This window comes from Neoarius graeffei, chromosome 1 (assembly GCF_027579695.1).
Source record: "Neoarius graeffei isolate fNeoGra1 chromosome 1, fNeoGra1.pri, whole genome shotgun sequence".
Taxonomy (NCBI): domain Eukaryota; kingdom Metazoa; phylum Chordata; class Actinopteri; order Siluriformes; family Ariidae; genus Neoarius; species Neoarius graeffei.
This window is the reverse complement of record NC_083569.1, coordinates 28180468-28204269: the sequence shown is the minus strand read 5'-3', so window position 1 is coordinate 28204269 and position 23802 is coordinate 28180468. Positions and strand designations below refer to the sequence as shown.

The window sequence follows — 23802 nt, the reverse complement described above, 5'->3', positions numbered from 1 at the left end:
CTGCATCATCTGGGCAATGACATGAATTTGTGTTCCCCCCGAATCTGGAGGGCCGGGCTCCTCTGCTACGCCCAGGCCGTCGCCCCAAAGACTGCCAAGACCGTCCAATTGCCCCCACCCCACCACCCGTTTTTCCTCTCCCTGCAACATTAGGCACCAGTGCACTGCCAGTGCCAACTCCCTTCACATTGGTACAGCTCCCAGCAATGACTGTTCCTGCACCACCTGTTCCCTTTCTCCAGCTCCCAGCCACGACTTTGGCTGCCTCAACACCTGGTGCAGCCCCATCTGTACCTGCGCCACCTCCGCCCGCTGGCCCGCCGCCTCCTCCCGCTGGCCCACCACCTCCTGTTTCACGGTACACAGAGAGGAACAGGCGTCGGCGAGCCGCTGAAGAGGCCAGTGGTAGTGCGGAGAAAAGAAAATATGTAAGGGGTGCGACATATAACATGTGTAGCCAATGTGGCAAACCCAAGACTAAAGAGTATGGGCATAGTCGCTTTGGGAGCGCGACTTTCTGTTCCCAGGCCTCAGGTGGCAAGTCTGTTGAAGAGTGGTTGGAAGAACAGAGAGCTCAAAAGTAGTTCTTCTATTGTACAATATGTATATAGTGTGTGTATAAGTTCTGCTGCTATTGCTTGTATATAGTGTGTTTGTGTGTGTGTATATACCACATATATTATGTAGTTTTTACATGTACATAGTTTTCCTGACAACCTTCCCCCTTTACTCATACACATTTCTCCCTGTAAATTGTACATTGGTTTGTGTGAGTGATTAAATACATGCTTGGTTTTTAAACTTGATGTTTCATCTCTTGTTTTTTACTGTCCAATTTCAGATACATTAAAAGTGATTGATTGCACTCAGATGTATTTGTCTCGGCCTGTGTATCATCATAAAAAAAACCTTTATCATACAAAATACACCACATATTGTGTTACTGTCTTTGTGCACTTAACTTCACCATCAAACAACCTGAACATTAAATGGACTGACTATATGAAGATAATTATTATTGGCAAACTTTTAGTAGTAATTCTACTAATATAAGGAGAAACACCTCTCCCTATTAGGTCTACTATAAAGTTACTGTATCCTGTGTATCATCCTAAGTCAACAGTTGTAGCAGCTAAAAAAAAACAGCATATTGTGTCTGTGCCACTTTATTATTACCATCAAACAATTAACATGAACATGGGAAAGCATTACTATTAATATACACAGTTCTTGTCACTGCTAATATAAGGTAAAGACATTTTCTTTTATTACCACCATTTGTCATAGCATTGCATTGCCATAAGTTAGAGTACAGTTAGCCATAGATAAACATTTCAAATAAACGAATGAATGCATCGGTGGAGGAGGCATCGAAGAATCCCGCGCTGCTCTTTTTATGGTGGAGGCATCGATGAATGGCGCGCTGCGCGGTTTTCTTTTTTCTTTTTATTTTTTCCACGCCGAAAATTGAGACGGAGAAGATCGACAATCCCTCCCCATGCAGGAGTCTGTCGGGAGATGAGATGTGCTGCGCTGTTCTTCGTGGAGGAGGAGTCGACAAATGACGCGCTGCACTGTTTTTTTATTTTTTTCAGAACGACAGAGAAGATCACCAGAAGTGTCGCGGTATCGAATCCCGTCCGGCGCGACAACCTGCAAACTTTCAACTCAAACACAACATTAATACACTTCCACACAAAAAGCCCACGGTAGAATTTCACCAAATCCCCTTCACTCCGTTGGTGTTTATTTTCGTGATGTTTCCTGCATGCGCCGAGAGCTCAAAGATTGGGCCCCTGCCTATGCGAAGCAAGCACTTTACCACTTGAGCTAATTCCCCAGCAGCTAGGTAGGGTTTGTCCAATTAATACCGGGAGTTTCCCAAACTGCCCTTCCTGACCTGCTTGTTGCTCTCTGGAACCATGCCTGAGTTTCCATTGGTTTTTTGTTTATTTTCAAGTGAGTGATTGCCCAGAAGCGGATATTATTCTGGGGGAGTGTAATTTGACTCCCATTTGCTTGAATATCAGTTGGTGAGCTTCAAGGGTTTTGCCACTAAAACAACCCAATCTCCTGACATGGAGTCCCTGGCATGCTTCTCACACTTTTGGGGCATGCCTCAGGAAGCATTTGTTGCTTCATTGTTCAATGACAGCAGTTGGGTAGAAGGTGGTGAAAAGTGCCTTTTCAGGACAGATGCAAGCTTTTCATCAGCAGGTTTAAGAATACAAGCAGGTCTCATCTCATTATCTCTAGCCGCTTTATCCTGTTCTACAGGGTCGCAGGCAAGCTGGAGCCTATCCCAGCTGACTACGGGCAAAAGGCGGGGTACACCCTGGACAAGTCACCAGGTCATCACAGGGCTGACACATAGACACAGACAACCATTCACACTCACATTCACACCTACGGTCAATTTAGATTTGCCAGTTAACCTAACCTGCATGTCTTTGGACTGTGGGGGAAACCGGCACACCCAGAGGAAACCCATGTGGACATGGGGAGAACATGCAAACTCCGCACAGAAAGGCCCTCGCCGGCCACGGGGCTCGAACCCGGACCTTCTTGCTAATACAAGCAGGTAAGCATCATATTTTCACTTTGTAAAAGCTGTCTAAGCTGACTTTGCACACAAGCAAGAGTTAGAATTTCATAGTGGATGGTGGGAATATGACAACCCTGTTGAAAAATGTGAGTTGGAGATACTGAGGTCAGTCAGCAATTCAGGAAATAAAGACAAGCAAACTGAAAGGAATCTGTGTTAGCTAACATTCGGAGCTCATCAGAGGAGCATATCAGCAGAAAAGTAGTATGCAGCTAGTTGATTTCGGTCATTGTTGCAAACAGTGCCAAGGTTGTGGGTTTAATCCAAATACTGACTGTTTTCACAGATGTGCTGCTTTGAATGTGGCAAAAGAAATTTGATCTTGACTTGGCTGAAAGTGCAGATGATTCAGATGGTTTGCAAGATGACAAGAAAGTTTTTCTCTGTTAAAAGCAAGCAAGATGGCAGTTACTGTTTTGGAGAATGTGGGCCTCAAGCTCACTACTGCTTACATGCTAAGCAAGCACTCTACCACTTGTGCTAATTCCCCTGCTGTGTTTGAGGGTTTTGTCCAACTAACTACGGCAAGCCCCCCCAAACTGCCCTTCCTGGCCTGCTCGTTGCTCTCTGGAACCATGCCTGAGTTTCCACTGGTTCGTGCAAAACGTGCACACTTCTAAAAAAAATTTTCATCTTTTACAAACAAACTATAACTCTAGAAAACTCTTTAATGGTCTTTCTAGTTTCATAACACAATTTCTTAATATTAGTATGCTGATAATGCCGATGCTGAGTGTTTTAAATATTTCCTCAATTGCACTTTTTTTTCTTAACAAAACCTCAATCATCTTTTCAAAGTCAAAGCTCGAATCCCCAGAGCTCCATTCGGACAAGGAGTTAGTTCCTGGGAGGTTCTAATCCCGCTGGGGTTTTATCCCGGGGTTTCGTACCAGGCAGTGGATTTATCTCATTATCTCTAGCCGCTTTATCCTGTTCTACAGGGTCGTAGGAGCCTATCCCAGCTGACCACGGGCGAAAAGCAGGGTACACCCTGGACAAGTCGCCAGGTCATCACAGGGTTGACACATAGACACCCATTCACACCTACGGTCAATTTAGAGTCACCAATTAACATAACCTGCATGTCTTTGGGGGGAAACCAGAGCACCCAGAGGAAACCCACACAGACAACATGCAAACTCCGCACAGAAAGGCCCTCACCAGCCAGGGGGGCTCAAACCCGGAACCTTCTTGCTGTGAGGCGACAGCGCTAACCACTACACCACCGTGCTACCCACAGTGAAATCGAATTTGTAAATAAAATCAGTGCCCTGACTCTACTCATCAGGCCAGAGCTATTCTCTTTCTGTGTCTGTTTTGTACAACATAAGGAAACAGTATAGTAACTATAACGGTAAAGAAATAAAACAAGAGAGGCTGGCTATGATATAAGAAAATTCTACAACCCAGAAACAGATGGGCTTTTAGGCAGTGCCTCAATCTATATATTACAGATTACTGGGGAGAGGAATGTTAATGAGTTCAGCTTATTTTTGCAGGCTTTGCTCTGGTAGAGCTGCACATTTTTGGTGGTCAAATGTTAGAAATATCGAACTTTTTGCATGGAAACCACACACACGCCCAAAGCCCAAAGCGATGTCTCTGTTCAAAAGGATCCAGCTGTTGGGGGTGGAGTCTAGCTGTGTTTACCTTTCTGGATTTTAATATTTGGAAGTGGTATATTTAAAGCCATTGACAGTAGTAAGTTGTTGTTTCTCTGCTGTTTGTTTTAAATGAAGCATAGTGTTTGTTTTTTATCACTTTAATATCTGATATGTTGTTTAACTGAAAATGTTATGTTAAATAGGTTTTTAGACCAAAGAGCTGGAGTTAGGGTTTGCTTCTTCTGCTCCACTCATCAATCTGGTTTTATAGTATTTCCAGGAATAGTGCCTTGTTCTAAACACAAAGAAACAGCTTTCTTATTTGATATATTCTTTAAATAAACATAATAAATGAGTTTTCTAAAGTAATAAGTGGGAATAGAGCTTTTTCTATTCTATCTGTTCACATGACATTGTAGTAGATCTAGAAATTGTCTTGTTAAAAAAATAAGTAAAGAAAAAAGTTATTTCTTTGCTGGGTTGACCTTTTCCCCATTTCCTGGTTTTCTCCATGTTCAACAAGCTACTGGACCGTTAGTCTGCAGTAATTCTCTCCCCTAGGTCACAACCGGCCATACGATTTTTTGGCATTTCCCAAATCGCTGCGGTTTTTTTTTTTTTGTTCATGCAGAAAGACGCGCGTTGGTCTTGCAACCTGAAAAAACCGTAAGCGCCCGTAGAGTTTGTTTGACATGACAAAGAACCTCTGCGGCCGGTCTGCGGCCAGTCTACGGCTCGAAAATCAGCAGGTCACACGCGCGCCCTCCATGCGTTTCTTGCGTTTTTTGCACGTAGACCAAAACGTGCACGTAGGAGCACGTAAGGACGGTTGTGACCGAGGCTACAGATCACACAACACCCCAACCACTTCTTTCTTTCTTTCTTTCTTTCTTTCTTTCCATCAAAAACGCTCATTGGTCAGACATTTCTCTGCCTGTGTGCAATGGCTAATAAAGCTGTAAAGGTGTAAGAGATTGGCCCAGGCCACCTTACCCTATACCAGCCTTCTGCACCTCCAATACAGTGTCATGAACCTGGTTAAGTATAACCTAGATTTTGAGTGGTGTAAGGTGCTGTGTTTAGGTTGCAGTCTTTTCTGGAGGTGTGAGTTTGAATCCCACTTCTGATATTTGCTATCGCGGGTTATTAACGGGCCATGGGTTTTATGCTCATGGTTTGTGTTTAGTGAATGCTTGTCGGGAGTTTTGCCTGCACGTGAGTGAAAATGGAAGCTTCAGCTAGCATGCCTTTTCAGATAAATTTGTATTTTTTTTCAGTTTGTTGTGAATATCTGCCACATATTACAATATCAGTAGGTATTTTATGTTTTTAGATGTAAAAATATAAAGTTTTTGTTCGTGGAACGACATGTGACGTTTGACTTGGATTATCATGTGGTTACAATGTCAATTGCCTGTTGACATTGATTGATAAATTACAAAACTAGAAATTAATACAAACAACAATGAATGATTAACCATGTAGCCAGCAGTCAGGGTTCCGAGAATTTTTTTTCCAACAGGTTGACGATTTCAGGTAAAACCTTCAATCATGTGTTCATGTGTTGCTGGAATTTCATTATATCATTCAAAGGTTTGACAGTGAAAACAACCCTTTGGCTATGTCTTGGTTCCATGGTGTAATTTTTAGCACCCTGGACTTTGACTCCAGTGATCTGAGTTCAAATCTCAGTGGAACCTCTGAAGCCTTTGTTTGTGGCTTCTGAACTCACATGCACAGACTGTCTCAACCGTATGCTCATTTTGGTCAAGCAAGCTGTCATGTCCCAAACCCTTTGTTTCCGTTAAAGTGCCAGTCTTCTGAAAATTATATTACCCCTGGGAATTATACCTGATAAAACTAGACATGTTTAATAGTTTACTGTCTAAATTGTATTTTAATACGAGACCAGGCACATGTTCTGTTTATTTGGTAAAGTTTGGCTCTTTGAGTCCACCATTACACGAACGCGTTCCTGGTAAGTTACTGTTTGTTCAAAGAAGTGACATCATATGCGAAATGCTTAAAAGTTAGTTGGCATTTCTGGCTTCGTCTGTTTTGCAAATTGGAGCACATTTTTAACGATTTTTTTTATTTATTCTGCAACAAAACTAAAACCAAAGCAAGCCTCCTAAGGGGTGTGTCCTTCAAGGCTGTTCAAGTGACATTTAGTGTCAATGCCAATTTGCAGCGTTCTGATGCCGTGTGCAGCCCTGTTGACCTGACCTCACTCCGTAAACGAGCAACCAAGTGGTATTTGAGAACACCACCTCCCCGTGACGAATTGCAATGTCCATGCTTCCACAGTCAACAGACATGTAGATAATGCCCGATTTTGTTTTCAAAGCAGCCATCACGGACCTTGACGGAAAACCAGAGAGCCAGGGAAAACATTCAAACGAGGTTTTGTCCCGATGGTCGTCTGCACGTAGGAGAACATGACAACCACGAATCCACAGAAAGCAATCCGGTCACATTAAGGGTCTGTCTTTCTGGCTGTTTCTAGAGTACCTGATCTTAGCAAGGTGATAACTGGACGTTAACGAAAGCAGAGCTCAAAAGGCAAAGCATGGCTCTGCCAGGTTTCTCAGGAGTGTCTATTCGCTTGTTAGGTGCAAGGGGAAACCACTGCACAGCAGAAAACACGCGAAGCTTTTTCAGTGTCTTGGTTTGGGATTGTTCCAAAAGGCACGGACAGAGCAGAGATGGCAGCTCAACATTTGTTCGCTGCCAAGTTCAAGAAAATCAGCACCGTTTCCGCCCGGTTTTGAATCGCGGACCGCTCTCGTGTTAAGCGAACGTGGTAACCAATACAATACGGACACCACGCGTGTGCTAGCTCTTGCCTGGGCCTCAAGAAAAACGCGGGTCACACTTAAACAATTGTCACAAGAATAGGGGCACGGCCTTGGCATCGTAGAGATGAGCTGGTGGTCGAGTGTGACAAGGTTCAGCATCGAAAAGCGCTGCAACAACATCACGGGAAGAAATCAAATGCCTTGTTTGGATGGGCCAAGGAGGGGACTGAGGACTGGTCTTTCCACTAGCAACTTAAGTACTTGTTTGCAGGTTTGAATGACATCAGTTTGCCCCTGTATACGTTCGACCCATGAAGCGGTGAAGAACACGGGCTCCTGCGTGTTTTCCTTTCGTTGGCAACAAGTGACAGGTGTATATTTGTCCACAAACAGAGAACTGTAGAGTCACTGTTTAAGATTTGTTCAGCAAATGTGTCCATACCTTGGCTGGTCAAAAGCAAATACTTGCTTCCGTAGTCGGCACGGACAGAGCAGAGATCACAGCTCAGCAGTCACTCACTTCCGAGTTCAAAAAATAAATAAATAAACCAACCCAGCGCTGTTTCTGCCCAGTTTTGAATCAGGGACCTTTCGTGTGTGAGACGAACGTGATAACCACTACACTACAGAAACCTCAGCTCTTAGACCAATCAGCTGTTGCCTTGGCCTCAAATACAGAAGCAATGGCACTTAGGCATGTGTCCCCAAGGTAAGCCTGCAGAGTTGATGGTATAGTGGCTAGCATAGCTGCCTTCCAAACAATTGACCTGGGTTCAGTTCCTGGCCAACGCACACCCTTTAACGCTTCGTTGCTCTGATGAAAAGCAGAGAGCATGGCGAGGCACTTGGGAGGAAACAGCAGGAACGGATCAGTTGCTCGTCACTGCCTTGCCAAGGAGGTGACTGAGGGCTGCTCCTTCTGCTTTCCGCTCGCATTGCATGTAGTCAAATAGCATTGGTTTGCGCAAACCTGGGCATGTCTGAAGGACACGGGCACCCGCGCGTTTGTCTTTCGTGTCTTTTTCAAAAGACTCGGTATCAAGAATGCACGCCACGGCAGAGAATAGGATACAGTCCGTGTGGAAACAAAAGAACGGACTGGCGCAAATGATGTCACGCGTGCAGCGCCGCCGACCTGTAAATCGCTGCGAACTAATAATGGCGGCCGAGCTTTTAGTGATTTTTGGAACAGAATTCAGATGCAAAAAAGCAGTTTTCAAAATCATTTTTTGATTTATCTGGCAACTTTACAGTGTATTTGAGCACATCACACCTTCTGATGTAACTTTCATGAGATGAGCACTTGAAGAACAATTCAGCCAAGTGAAATCCCTGATTCCCCAGTCCAGATCCACTATTTAAGGTAAAACTTGGGCTTGTCCGGGAGTTGAACATGGGACCTCTCACACCCAGAGCAAGAATCATACTCCTAGACCAACAAGCCAACCTACACTCCTCAAAAAACAAATAAACAAAAAAAAACAAACCACCGTCCGCTTCTTTCCCAATGTGAGTTTCGAATGAAAGACTGGGGTGAATAATCACTCCGAGGTCTTTTACTGCTACACCTGAAGAAACAGAAAGGCCATCCAGAGTTACTGTGGAATCAGAAAACTTACTTCTAGCTGCATGTGGTCCCAGGACAAGTACTTCAGTTTTGTCAGAGTTAAGCAGAAGCAAATTAATAAGCATCCAGTGTCTAATGTCCTTTACACATTCCTCAATTCAGGTGCAGAAAAAAAATTCCAAACCAATTTTTCATTTATTTGCCAACTTCACAGTGTATTCGAGCACACCACTGTTATGTCCCTCTTCTACCTCTAGGTGGCTGTAGGTTCTCCCGTATTTTCTTGTGTTTTGTCTGTTGATTGTCTTCCAGGTGTTCCCTGTTGGTGGGACGACTCCAATTGGTCTACCTGGCATGTTGTGCACTATAAATGGGAGCTGTGACCAGGTGTGAGAGGAGGTTGCCTTCATGCCAGCAGCTGATGTCGTTATTTACCCTTATCATATTTAGTTATTGTCTTTATTTTTATTTACTATTTTCTTATATTGTAAACTCCTTAGTTGTAATAAGTCCCCTAGACTTGAGTCTGTTGGTCTTTTGGGTCATTCGTGTGTTACGCTGGTTAGCTGGTTGTAACATAATGGGGGCTTGTCCGGGAGCTTCCTAGTGGGCCTGTGTTGTGGGTATACGGCAAGTTGTCTCAATGTGATTGTTTTGGTGAGTACTGTTTTCTGGGTGTCTAGCGTGCACCATAATCAGGTAGCCATCGGGTGGACACCAGAGTCCACCACTTTTTTATTTTAGTTATATTGTTTTTGGTGGTAGCCCTTAGTTGGCCTGCTTCAGGGGTGACATCCTTCACCCCTGAGTTCGCGGTTAAACTTCGCCTTTTAGGGGAACCACTGAAGACTAGAGAGTTTGAGTTAGTTTTCTTTGGCTAGGTAAGTAGGGGTTGTGGTGCAGCAGTGAACCACCCAGTTAACGTGCTCTTTTGTTTTGATGCCTTGAGGTTTTTGTGTACTGCGATTGTAGTGCAGGTTGATATTTGTTAGGGATTAGACTTTGGGCTGCTGTGATTTCCGGGTTTTCGACCCTTTGATCGTCTAATCACTTATCCTCCTTTAGTAAGTTGTGCTGGCGTGGTATTTGGCAACACCCGAACATTTTCGTGGTCATTTTTTTTTCTGGGGTATTTTTTTGGCCACTTTGTTTGAAGTTTGTATATTGCAGCCATTTGCTTTGATTTATTTCTTTGATCTTGTTAATCATGTTTGTGGTAGCACAGGATTTCGTTGAAAATCCATCAGTGGAAGGTTTTCATCGCCTTACCAAAGAGCAGTTGATAGAGGTAGCGTCTTTTATTACAGATTGAATTAAGTAGTAGTGATAGACGTTTCCCAGATAGCAGAGGGTCGTTGATTCGACGTGGAATCATCGGCATGTTCTTCGACCTAATACGCCGTCGAATCACCGTCGATCACCGACGTTGATTCAACACCGCTTTGCTCATACGAGTTTTCATTGAAACGATGTTGAAAAGTGGCTGGTGGTCGACAGAGAATAGACCCCCTTTCACCCTTTATTTAACTACGTATTTCGGTCGATTTATAGTTGAATTTTCGGCGATGATTCATCCAACTTTACTTCCTGTTTTATGTACAACAGGAAGGCTACAAATTAAGCAAAACAGGCTAAATTAAACTAGCTAACAATAAAGCATCGGAGCTCTTGCCTAGGATGAACACACACATTACTTCAACCATGAAGGTGAACATTTATATCAATGTGCGTAGGCTACGTCCTGTTTTATGTACAACAGGATATAAAAATGCATGCACCAATGCACCCCTCCTAATGTTTGTCAAGCTATGTAATAAGGCATACATTTTACCATTTATAAGGAACAGAACACACTTGAACAAGTTCTTAGAAACATTTTCGGATTTATTTACAAATGTACAATTTTGTAGCCTACTCCTCCTGCGGCGCAGACACCTGTACATGGAAACAGAAAAACATAACCGAAATTTGATGCAGCATTGACAAAGAAAGTCAGCAGTAGGCTATTGCTGTCAAAATGAAATGCCACCCTACATCACGTCTCCTCATTCCTCCCTCTCTCTCTGGCGCATATTTCAGCCACTTCACGGCGTCACTGAAATTGGCGCGCGTGCTCCCTGGCAGCTGCTTTTGTAGAGCATCTGAAAGAAAAAGAACAAAACATTGAGAATTTGCATGGTGATAATTGTTTAAGTTTGAGTTGGGAAGACTGTCACACTCTAGTGGTAGGTGGCAAGTAATGGCACTAGTACAGAAAATATATGTAAAAATCATCAGAAACCATAGGTGTGAATCTTGTGACAATTAAAACGGGATTTAAAAATAATAGTAGTAATTTCCCCATTGACAAAGCGGAAATAGAAATGCCACTACCAAACCGTTCGTCACTCAGTCAGCCTCCCTGGACTTGCCTGTACACCTGCTTTTTCTGAGTAAGGCGCCTGGTAAGTTTCTTAATCCTTTGCATCTTTCACAATATGTTTGTCATTGTCATTATAATCGTAATGTTACAGTTAGTGAAGGAGTTGTTAAAGAACATTTAGAAATAGTGTGCAAGTACTTGCGACAGCTTTCTATTTTACCCTCTTTTACAGCTTTGTGCACATGCATAACCTACCAAACAGGACATCATGCATTTTGGTGTCCTTAAAGGCAGTTTTTTCCCCCTTTCCAGCTCAGTTGAACTGGCTGGCCAGCTGTTGTCCAGGAGGCTACGCAGCATCCGCCTCACCGTGACCCCTACATCAGTTCCGCCACAAAGGGCTAAGGTAGACACCTGATAGAATAAAATGTAGCATGAAGACAATGTGAAAGTATTCAGTGTTTATCATTGTTTCATTGATTCGCAATGACATTAAATATTTGTTTCCTTTTGCAGGTGTTGCAGATGATTGGAAAAGAAAGGTAAGAATAAGTACCATCAGCTGCTTTTGTTTGGCATCTTCCTTGAGGGCCTCTGCTGCCAAAAACTCCTCCATGGTGGAGAGTGGGAGCTTGGTAAGGGGTGATGTCTGGGGTGTGTCTTGTCTCCCCATCTCTCTCCTTTGGGCCCTGACCTCTTGCTCCAGCCTTCCTATCATCCCCTTCATCTCCCTGTTTTCCCCCTTCAGCTCCCTGATTTCCTCCCTCAGCTGGCCAAGGAGAGAGATCACGGTGCTGATGCCCATGTCTGTTAAGTAACACGAAACATTAGGACTTTTGTTACGCATTGCTTGTCATTTTTGAAAAGTGATTACAGTTGAGGACTCACCACGCAGCAACTCATTGTTCCCCTGTTGGGATGGCAGAGGTGTGGCTGAAATATCAGAGTACAATTTAGTTCACTGCAGGGTGCTTAATTTAAATGTCTGTTCTAAATTGACAATTTTCATGTTGATTGATTTCCTCTTTGACTTACCATGGAAGCGGTGACATGGCTGGGGTGAATCTGAAAAATTGTATGGTCAGTTGATCAGAACACATCTACATAGATGTTTGGTTTTTTTTTTTTTTTTTTTAGTCGTTTATGGCATAAATCAAGGCAATGTATAGTTACCATGGGTTAGTGGCTGACTGTGATGTAGGGGGCCTGGCGGGGTTTCTGACGACGGTAAATCTGAAAAATAGTAAGCAGTCAGTTTCCCTCCCTCAGCTGGCCAAGGAGAGCAATGACTGTGTTGATGGCCATGTCTGTTAAGTAACACCAAACATTAGGAGTTTTATTTCACATTGCTGGTAATTTATGACCAGTGAATACAGTTGTGGACTCACCACGCAGCAACTGATTGTTCACCTGTCGCAACGGCAGAGGTGAAGCTGAAATGTCAGAGTACAATTTTGTTCACATTTAGTTTAATACACATCTACAGTACATAGACATTTTTTGTTTGTTTTTTTTTCAGTCGTTTATGGCATAAATCAAGGCAATGTATAGTTACCATGGGTTAGTGGCTGGCTGTTAAGTACAAGGCCTGGCGGGGTTTCTGACGGCAGTGAATCTGAAAAATAGTAAGCAGTCAGTTGATCAAAACATCTTCACTTACTGGTATTTTAGTTTCTGGCATAAATAAAGGAAATGCATAGTTACCATGAGTTAATGGCTGGCTGTGAAGGAACTGGCTGGCTGGGTGTCTACTGGCTGACTGGGTGTCTAAAGACGGAAATGAAATCATTATTATTTCAGACAAGTTCTAGGTCTTCAGTAGAACAACAACAACAACAAGTGGTACAGATAGTCACCTTCATTAAGGGAGGGGAATTGCCACTCGCTGTCCAGCTGAGTGGCGTCAATAGATGGTGGCCTCCTCCCCTTACGCCTTGGTTGTGCCTCCTCCTCGCTGTCCTCCTCAAAATACCTTTTGTTTGGACTTTAAAATAAACACAGGACCTTACTGCCACAGCTCAAAACACAAACGAAACTGTACTTGAACTTATAACTGCAAGTTGTGATTTAAAAAGAATTTTTACCGTCTTTTCCTGGGCCCCATCTCACCATCAGACTGCAGGTCTGCTGTAAGGCAGCCTTCCTCCAGCGATCGGTTGAGGCAAGACCTGGCTTTGGCAAAGGTGGCTGAAAGGGAAGGCAGTCTTAATGATATTGGCTTAATGCAATATTGAAGTATTGTCATTGGTTTAATGAAGTAGCTATGCAGCTCACCACAGGTTGTCAGCACCCTGATTTTTGGGTGGAATTGCCATCCTTGTCCCGGGGGGATGGAGTTCATGGCGGCCTTCTCAGCTTTTTGGCCACTATAGGGTGGCCAGTAGCATCCCACTTCTCCGTCCACCTCTACCACCCAGCTGAGCGGCACAACTGCTGCACTCTGGTCCTGGAATTCCACCAAGTTCCAAAGCTGTGCCATCTATAATAAAAATAATAATAAAACAAAGCACTCCATGGAAAGGATAGTTAGTGCCTGCCATCCAGCTGGAGTACTCCAACTGTCCAGATTCTAATGTAAAAGTAAATGTGTTCTCTGTGTGTGTGTGTGTGTTTTTTTTTTTTTTCTTTTTCTCCCCATATAGGTTTACGAATGGTGACGAAGAGGGATTGCCACAAAGGTCTCTCCATCTGGGAACAACACACATTTGCCCTGGACAACCTCAAGCCGGTCAACGTTAAGGCAGCTGTCTATGCCAAATACTCTGTAGCAGCCAATGCTTTTGGAGGGGCAAGGATAATGGAAATATGACTCCCTCCTCTTGAATTTCATGTAAACCACAAAGACAGTGTCACAATGTTTGTTTTTCACCATTACGATTTCATTTTTAATCACTAGGCAATCATCGCCCTGCTTTGAAGAAAAACAGAAATCATTGAAATGCACTTTTTTAAATTGCTGGCCGGAACTTAAGTGTTGGGGTAATGGGCCCTCCTGGTGTGGGTGTAACAGCTGTGGTTGTGTAGGTGGTGGTGGAACTAAACGAACTGGCTCCTCTGAAAGGCGTTTGACAACCTGTTGTAAAGGTTGAGATGGCTTGCGTAGCATTTTTTTTAGTTTACCCAAAAAATTCTCGTAAGGAAAGGATGAGATGTCTAGGGAACCATACAGGCGGTACTCATGTGTCAGATGTATTGTTTGATGTACGCTAAACACAATCTCGTCTTTACCATACACCTCTCCAAAATGCTTCACAAAAGCCATTAACAATTTTTCGCAAAAACAAACCATACTTTCAGAAATGTTTGGTGTGAATAGCAAAAACATGGCCACAGAAAACAACATGAAGTTTTCATAGAGATCTTGTGGAAGAATGTCCCTCAGAACTACTGGCCCACTGTAAATCATAAATTGCCGCAGCTCTGCCGCTTTCCACCTATCAATTTCGGCGAGTTCATGGGGTTTTCGTGCAAATTCAGCTGGAGTATAGGGACGAAGCTGTATCAACTTTTCAGAGATGGCTTTAATGGCTCTTGTAGGCTGCCTTGTGGAGTTTTTCCTCCTCAACCAAAAATGTATCAACTTTCTCGTAACGCCTAGGCAACATAAATGCATGTAATCTATTGGGAAGGCAGACACCATTTTCACCAGACCAGTCAGAGGACTTCTGTTGATGTGGTGGTCCTCATCTACCATATTTTCAAACTCCTCGTCTGACCTTAGCCTAACATCAGTGTCTGGATACGTCATTTTTTTCTGCCAAATACCAGTCTGATAGCACTTATCGCATCCGGAGTACCCATTATGGCATTTAATTTGTTTTACAAATGCTCGAGCAGGAGCATCACAAATGAAGGATGAAATGGCCACCCTCAGCTTTCTACCTCCAAATGTTACCCCACTGCAAAGCAGAGCAGATAGGTCTTTAACAAACTGCGTCAGATCATCAAACACATTGGAGGGTTTTCCAGGGCCACAAAAGATGCCAACTAAAAACGGTGTTCTGGTGTAATCGCAATCAATCAGTGCCAAAATAGGCCAAAACTGAAGCTTGGTGCTTTTGAAAATAGGGAGACCATCAATGTTAAATTGAAGTCTTATTGTTTGAATAACATCTGGTAAATGGATGGTGCTTAATTTGGACAAAATTCCCTTTGCCAAGCCAAAATGGTAGTATTCCCCATTACCTACAGTCTGTAATGGTACTGCAGGCTTAGTGCCCAATAAGGTCCGAGCATCCTGGGGCAGTTCAGGGTGGCTTGTTCTCAAAATGGTCAACAGAGCAGTAATGGCAATCAAAGGCACAGAGAATGATGCAGCCCAGTGTTTTAATTTTTGGTGAAGCCCTGACTCTTCAAAAGAGTCACCATCAATATGACTGTCACCCTCTGAAGACATGCTACTGCTGTCAGACTCTGCATCACTGCACCCTCCCAACTCAACAGAATCTCCACCATCCTCATCTAAACCCATTGATGATGCAGGCCTGGGAGACACTGGAGGAGCAAGAGAGACTGGAGGAGCAAGAGAGACTGGAGGAGCATGATTACGCAGAGCTGACTCAAAATCGGACAGAATCTGCCTTTCTAACATTTCAGTAGCCTTCAAAACACGTCTTCTTTTTGACCAATAAGAAGCCATATTCTCTCCCCTAAAGAAATAAATGACTGCAGTACCTTTTGAGGGAATGTCGTGGTAGTGGTCTTCAGGTTCCATTGAGGTAAACATAGGGGGGGACAAAGACAACATTTATGTCATTACATTTGAAATAACCTTACACACACACACACACACACAGGTCAAACAATTGTTTTACAAAAAGTTCTGTTTTAACACCAACAATGTTTTAATGCTTGGATTAATGTTGTAATGGCTGCGACCCATCGGCCTACAGTGTTACAAAACTTAGAGTTTAAATCTAGCATGTAGGCCTAGGTTGCATGTTGTTTTGAGCTGACCTGTTTGTTTGTGTAGCCATGGCGGCCATGAACTTCAAAGATTATCCAGGCTACTTCTGTAGTGACCACTTTGTTTGAGGTACCACGAACGAAATTGCTTATATTCCCTCAACTCATACAAGAAACATGCAGAAACAATGCATCTGCATGTTTATTGTATGAGTTGAGGGAATATAAGCAATTTCGTTCGTGGTACCTCAAACAAAGTGGTCACTACAGAAGTAGCCTGGATAATCTTTGAAGTTCATGGCTGCCATGGTTACACAAACGAACAGGTCAGCTCAAAACAACATGCAACCAAGGCCTACATGCTAGATTTAAACTCTAAGTTTTCACACCAACACAACGTTTTCACTCCAACAAGACAACTACTTCCGACTCGTTTTTCGATCAAATAATGCATCTGCATGTTTGTTTCAAGTGGACGCACGCGCACACACACATTTACGCCATTACATTTGAAATAACCTTACACACACACACAGATCAAACAATTGTTTTATAGAAAGTTCTGTTTTAACACCAACAATGTTTTAATGCCTGGATTCATGTTGTAATGGCTGCGACCCATAGGCCTACAGTGTTACAAAGCCCAGCCCCCACAAGCTAGGTGTAGGCTAGCTACCGGTTATAACCGCGGCCTGTATACTCGATTGAAATGCTTTGTTTTCCAAGACCACAACTATGACCAGTTTTCGGCTAAACAATGCATCTGCATGTTTATTGTATGAATTGAGGGAATATAAGCAAAGTTGGTCGTGGTACCTCAAAGAAAGGTCACTACAAAAGCGTTGGTAGCCTGGATAATGTTTAAAGTTCATGGCCGTGACCCAAACACAAAGCCGCTACACAAAATAACAGGTCGGCTCACAACGACATGCAACCTAGGCCTATGGCGTTCATCTTCTTAAACTGCTTGAAATTGTATTTAAAATTCCCTTTACTAATAGCGACTGAATAATGGTACGTACCAGATGTCCAGGGATGAATGAAAAAGTAGCGTCTATCAGCAGGCCGATCCACAAGAGAGTCGCGTTCCAACTAGTGTTGGGAAGTTAACCTGCAGCCAGTATACAGTAACGCAAATGACATCATGCAGTAAACAACGGTGCATTATGGGATAGCATGGGTCATCCAACGACATCGCAATAGGCCTGCCCTTCTTTTTAAATCATGCCTTGAAATCAACAAACTGTAAAAAAAAAAAAAAAAAAAACTTTCATAGAAGGTCAAATCCATTGCTGAGTTCAGACAGTAGACCTAAATTGGTTTTATTCCTTTTTTCATCATTTACTTATCGTTTACTTGCCATTATCACTTAGCCTATATAGGCCTACTTATTTACTCGTGTCTATGTGTAAGCAGCATGACAGACAGACACTAGTGGCAATTTATAGAGCAATCCTACCAATGTTGAAAACTGGCCGGCAAAAGTGACGATGGTTCAACGTCGTATATTCAACCTTCTCTGACGGTCGACAGATCAACCTTTACCCACGTTGATTCAACGGTGATAAATCGACCCTCTCAGACGGCGGAGAAATCGACGTTTCACGGCGCCGTTTCAATGTTGATTTTCTGACGTACGACGGAAACCGACCATTCTGACCAAAACTCTACGTCGTTTCAACGACCCTCTGCTATCTGGGAAAGGGCCAGAAATTCATTCAGGTACTGTGGCGTGAGATAAAGCACATTTAGTGCTTTATAGTTCAATAGTAGTAGTTTATAATCAGTCTGAAATTTGATTGGGAGCCAATGCAGTGTGGATAAGATAGGGGTGATGTGGTCATATCTTCTAGTTCTAGTAAAGACTCTCACTGGAGCTTGTTTATGCACCCGTTAGAACATTCAGACAGTGAGGCATCACAATAATCCAACCTGGAGTTAACAAAAGCATGAACTAGGTTTAATGCATCATGAAGTGGCATTATATTTCTTACCTGAGCAATATTTCTGAGATGAAAAAAGGCTATAGTGATTAGTGGTGTCAACAATAATCGATTCGGCAATGCGGGGCATGGACGATTCAGCATCGATTCGGCAACATGCCAGATTGATTCAGCGTATTTAAAAAAAAGACTTCCGTGGGCGTTTTCGGAGCAACATCACAGACATGCACAGTCTGTAGCTGCACGCCAGTCGAGAGAGCACTAGCTTAGCAAAATGGCTGAGGCGGAGGAAGAGGACTGCGAGAGACAGGTTAATTATTAACGCTAAAAACACTAAACAGCTGTAATTTGCTTTCTTTTTCATATTTGAAACTCTATAACATTCAATTTTATTTTGTTTAAAACAGGAGTGATACACACAACAGCCAATAAAATGTTGTTCAGTATCTGACTGCTTGTATTGCCCCATGACCAGGGGTGTAGTGGGCGTGGTACGCGGGGATACGCCGTCCACCCACTTCTCCCGAGGTGAGATTAAAAAAAAAACAACTGTCATTCAATGGCCTGAGTTTATACGCTCTACAGTAAGTGACACGTGCCTTTGTGCTCATCATCAATGCCCCCCCCATCGAACGTTACGTAAAACGTAGCGACGCAAAGTAGAATGCATTCTAAACGCAGCCGAGATATTAGAATTATGTAAACGGTTGACTCCGCCATCTGTCGGTTTAATGCTTTATGATCTTTGAAGTTCTAATGCGATTTTTGCTCAGTATAGAGATCTTGCAGTCACGTGACCGGAAAGTACACAACCGCCATCGTGTCGGTCAAAAACACCGCTGAATACTGCTGCACTCGTGTACAGAATGGATCAATTTCAACCGACGGACTACACGGCTCATTTTTCTAATGAACAGATAACTAGATATATGTCTAAAATAAACGATCTACAGATTTGTGACCCTTATGGCTTTCCGGACGGAGTTTTCACGACCGGATTTTGAACTGCCAGCGGAATACCCGGACGTGTATAATTACCTCATTAACTTTCCCTCGCTGTTCAGTGGTGAAGCACTGCGTGCCTATAAATCTCTGGACAGTTATCTTTACAGAAATTCAGGATTTGTCAGCGACTCAGATGTGGCATCTTGTAAACAAGAAAATGATCCTCACTGGATGGGTAAGTGACTTAAGTATTGAGTATAGCACTGACCAGCCGATTATAGAATAAGGTAATTCCAGCTGTAATTCCAAATCGTCCGTATTGTTTACATGGATCTGGTGTTGGAGAGGTAGAGGCTTAGCAGTGGAGGTTTGAGTGGCTGTTTTCTGAGCTTAGTCAACAGGCCGGCTCTGCAGCCTCGCTTTTGCTCCCAGCGCCTCCTTAGCTTTGCTTCCAATAACAATCCACGGAGACCCCGCTGGTCTCGCTATCTTGTCCGGAATGTTTTTTTTTTTCTCGTCCGGAATGTTGTGCATGCGATGGAAATCGCTACAAACCGTCATTTTCTGCTGGAAACCAATGTCCAGTAAGTCCATACGGTTGTAGTGGATATTGAAGTCCGGTACAGACGAACAACACGCAAAAATACACACAAAAAACATAAAAACCGTGCACAGGTAGGGAGAGCTTGTAGCCGCAGCCGTTGTAGTAGAATTGTATATAGTAGGGTTTTCCAGAAGAAAAGGTAGAAGTAAAAGCAGAAGTAGAAGTAGAAGGCGGAATATGGTGTTTGACCGACACGATGGCGTCTGTCACAACCTGGATCGGCTGTGACGTCACATGCAAGATCTCTATAGGCCTATGATTTTGAATAGCCTAATAATAACAGTAGGGTCTCTCTCTCTCTCTCTGTGTGATTTCCGGGCGTTCATGGTAGCAGCACCGAGAGGGCAACAGAACTGATATAATCGCCTGCCTGGTCATCCTTACGCGGATAATTTCACCACATACTGTATTATATATATGATTTGAAATTCATAATCTTTGTGGCCTTCCTGTTTAGTGTTTTGTTGTACAGCCAAAAATGTGAAATGACAATAAATTTAAAGAAATACTCAAGTCTTTAAGAAGGAGTGCATGGTAGGGCTTAACCCAATGGCTGCAGTCATGTATTTTGTATACGCAGGTGCCTCAATCGCGCCAGACTAAATGCTTGATTTATTCGATTGGTGCCTTTTATAATAAATTTCAGCCCATTGCTGGTTTGTATGCGATGTGAGTGAGTGACGTGACTTTTTTTGAACTTCTGGACACATGCTGTAGCTGTTGCCACGGCAGTAAGTAGGCTAGTAAAAATATCGAATTCCGAATGCAGCTCGGCTCAAATGAACATGAATCGAACATGAACAAAGGTGTTTGTGTATCATAATTTCCAATATTTTGGCTTCACGCCTGATAGTCCATGTTAAACCTATGCAAGGTTTATGTTGAGTTCCAGCAGCAGAGTGGTGCTGTCTACAACGATGCATTCGGAAGGAGAAGGCGAATTTGTTCCTCTTTAGCCATTTCGGCATATTTATTGGAGACAAAATAAACCGCGGCTTTTCGCCATAACAGTTGGGCTGTACTCACAAACACGAATGAAAATTGCACACGTAAAAATGTCTGGAAAAAAGTGTCTTCTTGTGTTGTTCAAAGAACGTAACATTTATACAAATCATTCATACCAAACATAGGCGACCAAACAAAGGCTACCACTTCTGACATGATATCAAATCGATGACGTCACGAATCGCGTACCCCCACTTTAAAAATCTCCACTACACCACTGCTCATGACTACTGAAAAATTTGCCTTGCTTTCAGTAAAATTTTAACGCATCACAATGCATCGTAGAATCGAATCGAATCGAATCGTTACCCTCCGAATCGTAATCAAATTGAATCATGAGGGCTGTGCCAATGCACACCCCTAATAGTGATATTATCGGGAAACCTGTCCTGAGCACATTTAAGCAAACACATATTGAAAGGAGGAAATTTAATGTTTTTACATAATTACAATCATTTTAATATATAAACTACACTCGGGTGGCATAGAGGTGCAGTGTCACTGTCGCCTCACAGCAAGCAGGTTCCTGGTTTGAACATACCAGTCAATCGGGGGTCTTTCTGTGTGGAGTTTGCATGTTCTCCTTGTGCCTGCGTGGGTTTCCTCTGCATGCTCCAGTTTCCTCCCACAGTCCAAAGGATGAGGTCAACTGGCTTCTCTATATTGCTCATATGTGTGAATGTGAGTGTGAATGTCTGTCTGTCTCTCTGTGTTAAGCCTGCGATAGACTGGTGACTTGTCCAGGGTGTACCCGGCTTCTCCATCATAGTCAGCTAGGATTGGCTCCAGCTCACTGACGACCCACAATGGAAATGCAGAATAGAAAATGGATGGAGGGAGAGAAAAATATCCTCTAATAATTACAGAATTTAATATTTTAATTATGTGTTTTACTGGTGCCTCAACATTAGGGTCCTCGACCCCACAGAGAATATATTAGAGAGAAAAAAAGCCCAAAGCCTCTTTTTTATTTGATCTTGCATAACAAATATTTTCTGAGGTCTTTCACTGCTGGTCTTTCAAAGATGTCAACAAGCCATTAGGCTTTGGAAGGGAGTGGTGCGTGTGTGTGTGTGATATTTTTGTATTAAATGAACTGATATTCACTTTGAATGCTAATTTGTTTTGTGTCTTACTTTCTCCATGTGTCATATGTGCAGCAGCAGGCAGCTTAATGTTAGAGCTGCTAAGTGGAAGAGAATAGTTAAGGTTTATTTCACAGTTTAGACATCCGTGGACAGTTATGTTGTTTTATCAGAATGGTGTCTCTGAACTTAACTGAGTTACAGTACTAAGCGTAGCCAGAGCAGGGGTTCGGATAATATATATGCAGTATGTATGATAGAAGACCAGGTATACTCTGTCACAGAGGTTTTATTATGAAAAGTTATGTTCTTCATCAAAGAACTGAACATCTCTGGAGGATATGAGCAGGGTTGTGTGGTTCTCAGTACTTTGCCCACAATAAGATAACTGACTGCTCCATCTAGTGTTCACCAAGGAGAAAAACCTTTATATATTCATAAATGTTTACTACACATACTGTACAGTGCAGACATTATGGAAAGACAAAATAGTTATGGGGCGGCACGGTGGTGTAGTGGTTAGCGCTGTCGCCTCACAGCAAGAAGGTCCGGGTTCGAGCCCCGTGGCCGGCGAGGGCCTTTCTGTGTGGAGTTTGCATGTTCTCCCCGTGTCCGCGTGGGTTTCCTCCGGGTGCTCCGGTTTCTCCCACAGTCCAAAGACATGCAGGTTAGGTTAACTGGTGACTCTAAATTGACCGTAGGTGTGAATGTGAGTGTGAATGGTTGTCTGTGTCAGCCCTGTGATGACCTGGCGACTTGTCCAGGGTGTACCCCGCCTTTCACCCGTAGTCAGTTGGGATAGGCTCCAGCTTGCCTGCGACCCTGTAGAAGGATAAAGCAACTACAGATGATGAGATGAGATGAGAAAATAGTTATGAGCTGTCAAAGATTATTTTAATTTAGCAAATTAATATCTGCACAAAAAATACAGTACAAGTCAAAAATTTGGATAAGCCTTCTAATTCAATGTTTTTTCTTTGTTTTAATAAATTAAAGCACACTTTGTCTTCAAGTAATGATGGACTGTCATTTCTCTTTACTTAGTTGAGGGATTCCTGACATGATATGGATTATTACCAGTGTTGAATTGAGCTAGTTACTGTATTTTTATCATTTACGATTTACTGTTTGATCTCAAATGCATTAAGAAGGCAAGAAATTCCACTCATTAACATTTGATGAGGCAAAACATGTTAACTGAAAAGCATTCCAAGTGACTCCTTCATAAAGCTGGTTAAGATAATGCCAATAGTATGTAAAGCATCATCAAGGTAAACAGTGACTACTTTGAAGAATCAAAAATATGAAACATTAAACACTATTTTATTTACCACATAATTCCATATATGTGCCATGTGTTATTTCATAGTTTTTATGTCTTCACTATTGTTCTACAATATAGAAAAGAGTCAAAATACAGAAAAACCTATGAATGAGTCAGTGTATTCAAACTTTTGACTGGTACTGTATATAAAACTCTATAAGGAAAGTTTTTTGAATACAATTGTAAACATCAACAACTAAAATTAAATATTCACATGATATACAGGTACTTTCTGATCTATCTGGGGATTAAAAATGCAAAATTCTCTTTCCATAAATTTGCTTAAATGCTTGACCACTTTTAAAAATTATTCTGAGTCTTTGCTTCATGCTTCATACTGAAGACTGTGCGAAACAAACAATGCATTAATAAATAGGCCAGTTCTATTCATTTGGTGAAAATACAAGTAATTGGTTTGTAGTGTTTATTCTAGCTGATACGCTAATAAGAAGATGTGGAGTGCAGGCCAGTCATTGGTTTCCTCTGTAAAACTTTAATATTTAAAACAAACAAATCAAAGTCCAGGCCATATAAATTAATGTAACAAAACTTTAAATCACACACACTGCAGTGGTAAATTACATGGGTAAACTCCGAAGTGCCAAAGTGTGTAAGGTTTATCCATCCAGTGGCAGTTCTTGCTTGTATGGTGCCCTGAGCCAAATAGTAGAGCAGGAATCATAATCCGGAAACAAGCGAGGGTCAGTCAATCAGCAAACAATGCAACAGAGAGCAAGCAAAAGACAAGGTTGAGGATAAATGTAAACACGGGTCATCTCATCTCATTATCTCTAGCCGCTTTATCCTTCTACAGGGTCGCAGGCAAGCTGGAGCCTATCCCAGCTGACTACGGGCGAAAGGCAGGGTACACCCTGGACAAGTCGCCAGGTCATCACAGGGCTGACACATAGACACAGACAACCATTCACACCTACGGTCAATTTAGAGTCACCAGTTAACCTAACCTGCATGTCTTTGGACTGTGGAGGAAACCCACGTGGACACGGGGAGAACATGCAAACTCCACACAGAAAGGCCCGCGCCGGCCCCGGGGC

The 23802-nt window shown here is 42.7% G+C and overlaps 1 protein-coding gene, 1 long non-coding RNA gene and 3 other non-coding genes across 5 annotated transcripts; 2 read left to right on the top strand and 3 right to left on the bottom strand.

Moving 5' to 3' along the window:
* The first annotated feature begins 4313 nt into the window (after positions 1-4313).
* LOC132898819 (U2 spliceosomal RNA) lies at positions 4314-4505 on the top strand. The gene has a single exon (XR_009656586.1). It is a non-coding gene; the product is annotated as a U2 spliceosomal RNA (small nuclear RNA).
* Positions 4506-5837: 1332 nt separating this feature from the next.
* Positions 5838-5909, top strand: trnaq-uug (transfer RNA glutamine (anticodon UUG)). Its single transcript has one exon. It is a non-coding gene; the product is annotated as a tRNA-Gln (tRNA).
* Positions 5910-7567: 1658 nt separating this feature from the next.
* On the bottom strand, positions 7568-7640 carry trnav-cac (transfer RNA valine (anticodon CAC)). The gene has a single exon. It is a non-coding gene; the product is annotated as a tRNA-Val (tRNA).
* Positions 7641-11531: 3891 nt separating this feature from the next.
* Positions 11532-11987, bottom strand: LOC132887144 (uncharacterized). Its single transcript, XR_009654774.1, has 3 exons — positions 11972-11987; positions 11825-11869; positions 11532-11743 (listed from the first exon to the last, which is right to left on the bottom strand). It is a non-coding gene; the product is annotated as an uncharacterized LOC132887144 (long non-coding RNA).
* A 38-nt stretch (positions 11988-12025) lies between these two features.
* LOC132884519 (uncharacterized) lies at positions 12026-16911 on the bottom strand. Its single transcript, XM_060918371.1, has 10 exons — positions 16864-16911; positions 15611-15637; positions 13211-13415; positions 13021-13123; positions 12793-12920; positions 12641-12703; positions 12492-12551; positions 12325-12369; positions 12110-12169; positions 12026-12036 (listed from the first exon to the last, which is right to left on the bottom strand). The coding sequence occupies exons 3-10, from the start codon at positions 13413-13415 to the stop codon at positions 12026-12028; spliced, it is 675 nt and encodes a 224-aa protein (XP_060774354.1). The 5' UTR covers positions 15611-15637; positions 16864-16911.
* Positions 16912-23802: the final 6891 nt, after the last annotated feature.

Coding starts and splice junctions, on each gene's coding strand:
- LOC132884519 (XM_060918371.1), bottom strand. CDS start 13,415: ATGGCACAGCTTTGGAACTTGGTGGAATTCCAGGACCAGAGTGCAGCA. Junction 12,552..12,640: donor CAGCCAGCCATTAACTCATG/GTAACTATGCAT, acceptor ACTATTTTTCAG/ATTCACTGCCGTCAGAAACC. Junction 12,170..12,324: donor GAACAATCAGTTGCTGCGTG/GTGAGTCCACAA, acceptor ACTATTTTTCAG/ATTTACCGTCGTCAGAAACC.